The following is a 6,566-nucleotide window of genomic DNA, read 5'->3' as shown; positions in this document are numbered from 1 at the left end:
TATTATATATATATTGTATTTTATATATGTTTGATTATTTATATACATTTCTATTTAATTATTTATTACGAGCTGATCAAGGGAATGAAACATACAACACCTGGCATCGGCCTCACTCTTTGGGAAGAGGAAGAGAGTGGAAACAGGGGGAAAAGATAAAACAGGGAAGAAAGGAGGAAACACAAGCAGGTCCAAGTGCTCCCTGGCCAGCACTCACCACCATGCGGTTGAGGGACACCCAGCAGTCGTCGGGGAAGTCCTGCAGCATGGGCACCAGGAACTGCAGGCAGCCGTCCCAGTGGCACAGCAGCAGCATCATCCCGATCAGATTGACGATCCTCACCACGGCGCTGGCCAGGTCGTAGGTCATGTGGAAGATCTGCGGGCACACAGGGACAGGTGAGGCAGCAGCTCCCCCGAACAGCCCCCAGGGTCATTACACACAGGGTCAGGCTCCAGAACCCTGCTAAAGCTGCACCAGCTCAGCTCAGGCACAGTGTGCAAGGAGAACCAGCTGAAAAACTGCTGAAAAACCAAAATACAGAACTAGGCAGGCAGAACCAGCTGAAAAACCAAAATACAGAACTAGGGAGGCAGAACCAGCTGAAAAACAGCTGAAAAACCAAAATACAAACTCATCATCAGTCACCCCTCCTACAGGACTGTGTTTCTTGTTGATGGAGTGACAAAACTATCCTTTGTCCCCTTAAAAAGGAAAGAAGCTCAGAAATTTTTGTCCTTGATTGGGTGAAAAAGACATCTCATAGGCTTGGAGGACTTCACTTCAAATTAAGGATAGCCAATGGGACAGGAGCCAAAAAGTCCCACCTGAGCAATTAACTAGAAAAAGAAGAGAACAAAGAAACGAATGGCTTTTGTGAGGTGTTTTACCAGGGGCAAGAACCTCTTGCAGCTAGGTCGGCTTTTCTCTGTAAAGAGTTTATTATTTTGCCTTTTATTAAACATTTCTGTTTCCAACACTGCAACAGAAGCCATCCTGCTCATTTTATGCCTCCAAAGGTAGCTGAGCTATCTTGGGTGAGAAATAAACCTCTAAGAGCTTATGAGACCTGGCTTGTGGAGGCTCCTATTACTCCCTCCTGCCCTGCAACTTTGCCTTCTAATTTACCATTAAAAGCTCCATAACTCCTTCTATAAAACAAGCTGGTTGCAAATATTTCTGGACCATCAGCCACTCCTCAAGAATCAACTCTATAATTCCATTTTTTAGCTGCAATGCCCTTCTTTGCTTTCTGTTCTTGCTGGATATGTGTTCCACGGTGGCCCATGGTGGCAGCTGCCTTTGTGCTGGGCGTCAGCTGCAGTCTCTGCATGAATCAAATGCAACAAGGGACAGCCTCCAACTCAGCAGAGGCTGCTGGAAGAGGATCTGATTCATCTCTTTTCTTGTACTCCTGGTGTTTTGCTGCTACACCTCTGCCCAGGTGGGCAAGGAAAAGAGAACCATGGCAGACAGGGCTGGTTTTCCTCACCTGTCAGTTCTTCACGTGGAAAACAAAGCTGCGAACACAACTTCCTTACAGGTCAGAAGTGACACAGGCCCTGATCCAGGGGGGGTCAGGTGGCATCACCTTCCAAGGGACAGGAGTGTCAGGGTGGTTTGTGACACAGGGGACAGGCTGTGTGATGTGTGTCCAAATCCATACACCTCCTGGCTGCTCCAACAGGGACAATCCTGCTCCTCCCCTCACCATGGCACTGTGTGCCTGCCACCTTTGCCCACACCACAGATCAGCCTCTCATCCCACAGGAAGGCAGCTCAACAGCTAAAACAGCAGGAAACCTGTGTTGTCAGCAAAGGAATCACATTTTTCCAGCTGGAATTGCTGCTGTTGGAGCTGGCTGTCCAGCTGGAATGTCTGTCTCCATGCCCACCTCAGCATCTCATGCCCACAGCGATGCCCATGCGCCCAACCCTTGCCAGGAGGGAGCACAAGGATGCTGAAATCCAGAAGGATGAACGGTTTGGATAACTGCTGCTAACTCCATTATTTCCCTGCACCCAGGCTGGAGGCCACACTGCCAATGTGAGAAAGGCCATTTGAGTGATCTTTCAGGGCTGAAAAGAAGAATATCTCCAAAATCCAGCATGAAAGGCTGTTCTAGGAAATCCAGCTCTCACTGCTGACTCAATAGGTCAGTATGAAAGCTGAGCACATAATTCATACAGAATAATTCCTCCTGGTTTCCTCTGTTTTCCTCCCCCTGCAGAAATGATCATTCTCATTTAGATAACCCAGAGCGAATCCATCCTGTTGGAATGAGAGCCCGGGGCTGTGCTTTTAATGAAGCCGGAGCAGCAGTTTGCAGAAGGATCTTTTGTGCCACCAGGGTTTTTCTGTGCTAATGACTTTTCCTCTCACACCTCCGGGTGTTTTTCAAAGAGCTCCAGCCCTGCTGTAACCCAGGGAGCTCCAGCCAGGGGCAGGGAGAAGCCCTGTCAGACTGAGGAAGGACGTGCCTTCCTTCCTTCCTTTGATAGATGAAAAGCAGACTGAAGAGCTCGAGGGCATGGATGGCTCAGGGACCAGGTGATGGATATGGAGCTTCTGAGAGGAGGGTTGGGATCCATCCTAGTCAGCCTTCATTTGGTGCATGCAGAGAGAGGAGAGGGTGGATTCAGCTCCTACTCTGCACCTTGGGATCTGGACTGGAACACCAGAGCCACTGGATGGGAACAGATCCCTGAGGGTGACACATCTGGGCTGTGGCACCTGAGAAGGAGCTCAGGGATTCCCAGGGGTAATTATGATTATGAACTGCAAATGTCTGAGCTGCAGGTGAGACAACTCCAGTTCCAAATGTCTCAGGAGATCCCAGCTCCTGCCCACTCCTTGGAATACATTTGCATTCCCATGCAAGAGAAAAGCAGGAGCACTCCTGGTGCAGGAACAACTGCGAAGGGAACAAACTCCTGCCGCTGAGAAGCTCCCACTGCAAAGAGGTGCTGGTGTCACAGGGAATTCTGACCCAGCTGTTGCAGTGCTCTCCAGCACTTCCTTGGCTCACCAGGCAGAGGAGGGCCAGGAACATTCCAGAAGAGCTGGTCCATGCACGAGCACAGGAACGTGAGTGGTAACAGCAACTTCTGTGGTTTCCATCAGGAACACTCAGGACTTTGTGTCCTGCTGTAACACAACCCAGGCTGGGTCCCAGAGCACCCCAGCCCCTTCCACCCCAGCACTGCCTGTGCTTCCTGACTTTCTGCTGCTTGCACGGGGAAAAAGGGAGCCAGGAGAAGAGCCAAGCCTGGATTCCCATTTAAAGGATTTCCCTCGATAGGGAATATTTTTGACAGACCAAAACAATCTCTGGCTTCAGCATCCCTGCTACAAAACCAGCTCTGTCTTTCCAGCCAAAGTTCACCTTGCAATTCTTGTGGAAAGGACAGCTTGGGAAAGCGGGAGGACCAAAACTTCTCTCCAAAAGTCATTTCTGGTTATGTAAGAGCTCAATCTCAGAAACTCCACTTGTACAGCACGAGCTACTGGGATCCTATCAGGAGCAATCTGAAATCCTGTCAGCCCCAAGTCACTGTGCAGCCCTCCTCCATCCTGGCCTGCAGCACCTGAGCTGGAAGGAATCAAGGACACCTTGGAGAAATGGGGCCTGGCTCTGGCAGTGGCTCCAATCAAGGCTGTGAGGTTAATTAGGCCTGCTGGTCTGTGCTGGCACAAGACTCAGGTGCTGTCCAAACCACAGCCACGACCGTCCCTCTGCTCCAGGCTGGTCACCAGCATCCCTCTGCTGGCTGGGGCCCTGGGGCTGGCACACACTGGGGCAGCACTGGGCAGGGCAGCAGCTGCTCCAGGCACACCCTGCCAGGGCCAGCCCTTGGCACAGCCCCTGTCCCTGGCTCTGCTGGCACAGCTGGGATGGGATCTGACTGCACATCTGGGCTGGGATCGGACTGCACATCCCTGCTGGGATCTGACTGCACGTTCAGACTGGGATCTGCACATTTGGGCTGGGATCTGACTGCACATCTGGGCTGGGATCTGACTGCACATTTGGGCTGAGATCTGACTGCACATCTGGGCTGGGATCTGCACATCTGGGCTGGGATCTGCACATCTGGGCTGGGATCTGACTGCACATCTGGGCTGGGATCTGACTGCACATTTGGGCTGAGATCTGACTGCACATCTGGACTGGGATCTGCACATCTGGGCTGGGATCTGCACATCTGGGCTGGGATCTGACTGCACATTTGGGCTGGGATCTGCACATCTGGACTGGGATCTGACTGCACATCTGGGCTGGGATCTGACTGCACATCTGGGCTGGGATCGGCACATTTGGGCTGAGATCTGACTGCACATCTGGGCTGAGATCTGACTGCACATCCAGGATGGGGTCTGACTGCACATCTAGCCTGGGATCTCACAGCACATCCCTGCTGGGGTCTGACTGCGCATCCCTGCTGGCTTCTCACACTCTGGAGCTGCTGTGCCTGGAGCCAAGGGGCTTTCCCAGGCCTTTGGGGGCCCTGATGCAGAGGCACCCCGATGATCCTGGCTGAGGCAGGGTGAGCCAGCAGAGCTGAGTGCTGGCTCTGGCAGGACTCACTGCCATCCCTGGGGCTCCTGAGCAGATTCTGCTCCACAGGAAAGCACTGAAACTGCTTGTTGCCCTTCACTACTGCACTGCCAGCGTAGCAGGAATTCTGTAGCTCCACATCCTGCCTGGTCCCGAGCCAGTGCTGGTGTCTGTGCCCACACCATGGTTAATATACAACTGTGATAAATCCCCTGGGGATAATCAAGGAGCTGTGACACTGCTCCAGCTTAAAAGAAGCAAAGAACTTACTCTTCATTTTTGGCTTAAAAAACCCACAGACCTGAGAAGGAAATACAAATCTCAGAAGAGAATCAAAACAGTCTCATATGATGTTGTGAGTGCTCCAGGGTCAGAGTTAAGTTTGTTCTGCTGTGAGGAAAAACGTGTTTACTCACATTTAAGAAGAGTATTTGTGGGCTGTGGGGAAGAAAGTTGACATGTCTTTCAGTCTGCCTTTCTCTCCTTGGCTTTTGAAGATAACAGAGGTAAAGATCCATTTTCTTCACAGAGGCATTAGCTGCCTTTTCCAACCTCAGTGTTAATCTCCCAATAGACTGGGGATAGGTGGGTGCTGCAAAGAGCTTTTCTGAGCCTAAAATCCAGTTTAGCCAGATTACTGAGGGTGGCTGTGCTGAGGCCCTGCAGCAGCAGCTGCTGTGGCTCTGGCTCACCCAAAACCAGTCATCCCATTTAGTCCCAAGAGCAGCCTGGACAACGAGCTCATTCCGGCCAACGTGCAAACTGAAGGCAGCTCACTGAAAAAAACGTGATTTGGGGATCAGTGCCAGTTCTTGTGGCTAATGTCACCTTCTGCACAGCCGGGGTGAGCCCTGACTGACACAACTCACACAAGAGGGGAAGGCTTTGGGAGCCCTGAGGAGCACACCCAGCCTGGGAAGCTGCAGCGAGGGAGAGACAAAGAACACAGAACTGGCAGGGTGGGCTTGCCCAGGAGGACAAAGAGCCTGGGCACACACAGGGCAGCGAGGCACAGGAGCCCTGAGCTTGGCCAGGGCACACAGAGCCTGGGCACACAGAGCCTGAGCACACAGAGCCAGGGCACACAGAGCAGTCCTGAGCACACCTGAGGCACACAGAGCAGCCCTGGGCACACCTGGGGCACACAGATCCAACCCTGAGCCACCCTGGGCACACAGAGCAATCAGGGCTGGCAGGGAAAGGGCAGCTCCCCCAGGAATTGCACCTGTGCAATGAGCCCACCCTGCTGGCACACACGGTGTTCCAGCAAGGCAAAGCAACACCTCAGCTGCTCCTTTCCCTCTCGTGATGCTGCTGTGGGAAATACCTCATCCCCTGCTCCTTGCTCCTTCCTCACCCTCCCCAACTTCCTATTTATTCTCCCAGTGATGTCATTCTTAAGCTGCATCAAAATATAATCCAATTTGACTCCAGGAGGTTTCCTGTCCTGAGCAACTCCTCAGGTTTTGGTCTTTAGGAAGAATGGACACATTTTTACACATTTCTTTCTTTGGAAGAGCAGACAAAATGCTGTTCTAGCCACTGAATTACACAAAGATAGAAACTCCAAATTTCCAAGGCGACTGTTGCTGCCAACAGGCAGAGCTGGGGAAGAAGAAGAATCCCCTAAAGGAACACAGTTGGGTTTCCTGACACCTCAGGAAGCAGGATCCCTTTAGAAGGAGCAGCATTGGGTCAGACATGTCATAGGCACACGTTATAATATCAGCTTTTTGCAAATATTAAAATGGATTTCAGATGTGGGGTGTTAAAGTGACTTTGTTATAAAGATACGGGTTTTATTTCTGTTCATGAAGCTCAGTGCAGCAGCTGCTGTCAGTGTCACAGCGCCTGCTGGGATGGGATAACACCCAGTGAACACAGGGTGAGCACACCTGGACAGATGTGCCGCACGGGGTGAGCACACCTGGACAGATGTGCCGCACGGGGTGAGCACACCTGGACAGATGTGCCGCACGGGGTGAGCACACCTGGACAGATGTGCC

The 6,566-nt window shown here is 51.9% G+C and overlaps 1 protein-coding gene across 1 annotated transcript in view; it reads right to left on the bottom strand.

Annotated features, from left to right (window-relative positions):
* The window catches only part of HCN4 (hyperpolarization activated cyclic nucleotide gated potassium channel 4), an 89,821-nt gene that overhangs the window by 27,279 nt on the left and 55,976 nt on the right, over positions 1 to 6,566 (bottom strand). Inside the window, exon 3 of the mRNA XM_031064481.1 lies at positions 218 to 379. Within this exon, the coding sequence (XP_030920341.1) occupies positions 218 to 379 (162 nt within the window). The remainder of the gene's footprint in view (positions 1 to 217; positions 380 to 6,566) is intronic.

This window comes from Geospiza fortis, unplaced genomic scaffold, assembly GCF_000277835.1.
Source record: "Geospiza fortis unplaced genomic scaffold, GeoFor_1.0 scaffold628, whole genome shotgun sequence".
In the NCBI taxonomy this organism is placed as follows: Eukaryota; Metazoa; Chordata; class Aves; order Passeriformes; family Thraupidae; genus Geospiza; species Geospiza fortis.
Note: the sequence above shows the minus strand (reverse complement) of the source record. Positions and strands in the feature narration are given on the sequence as shown.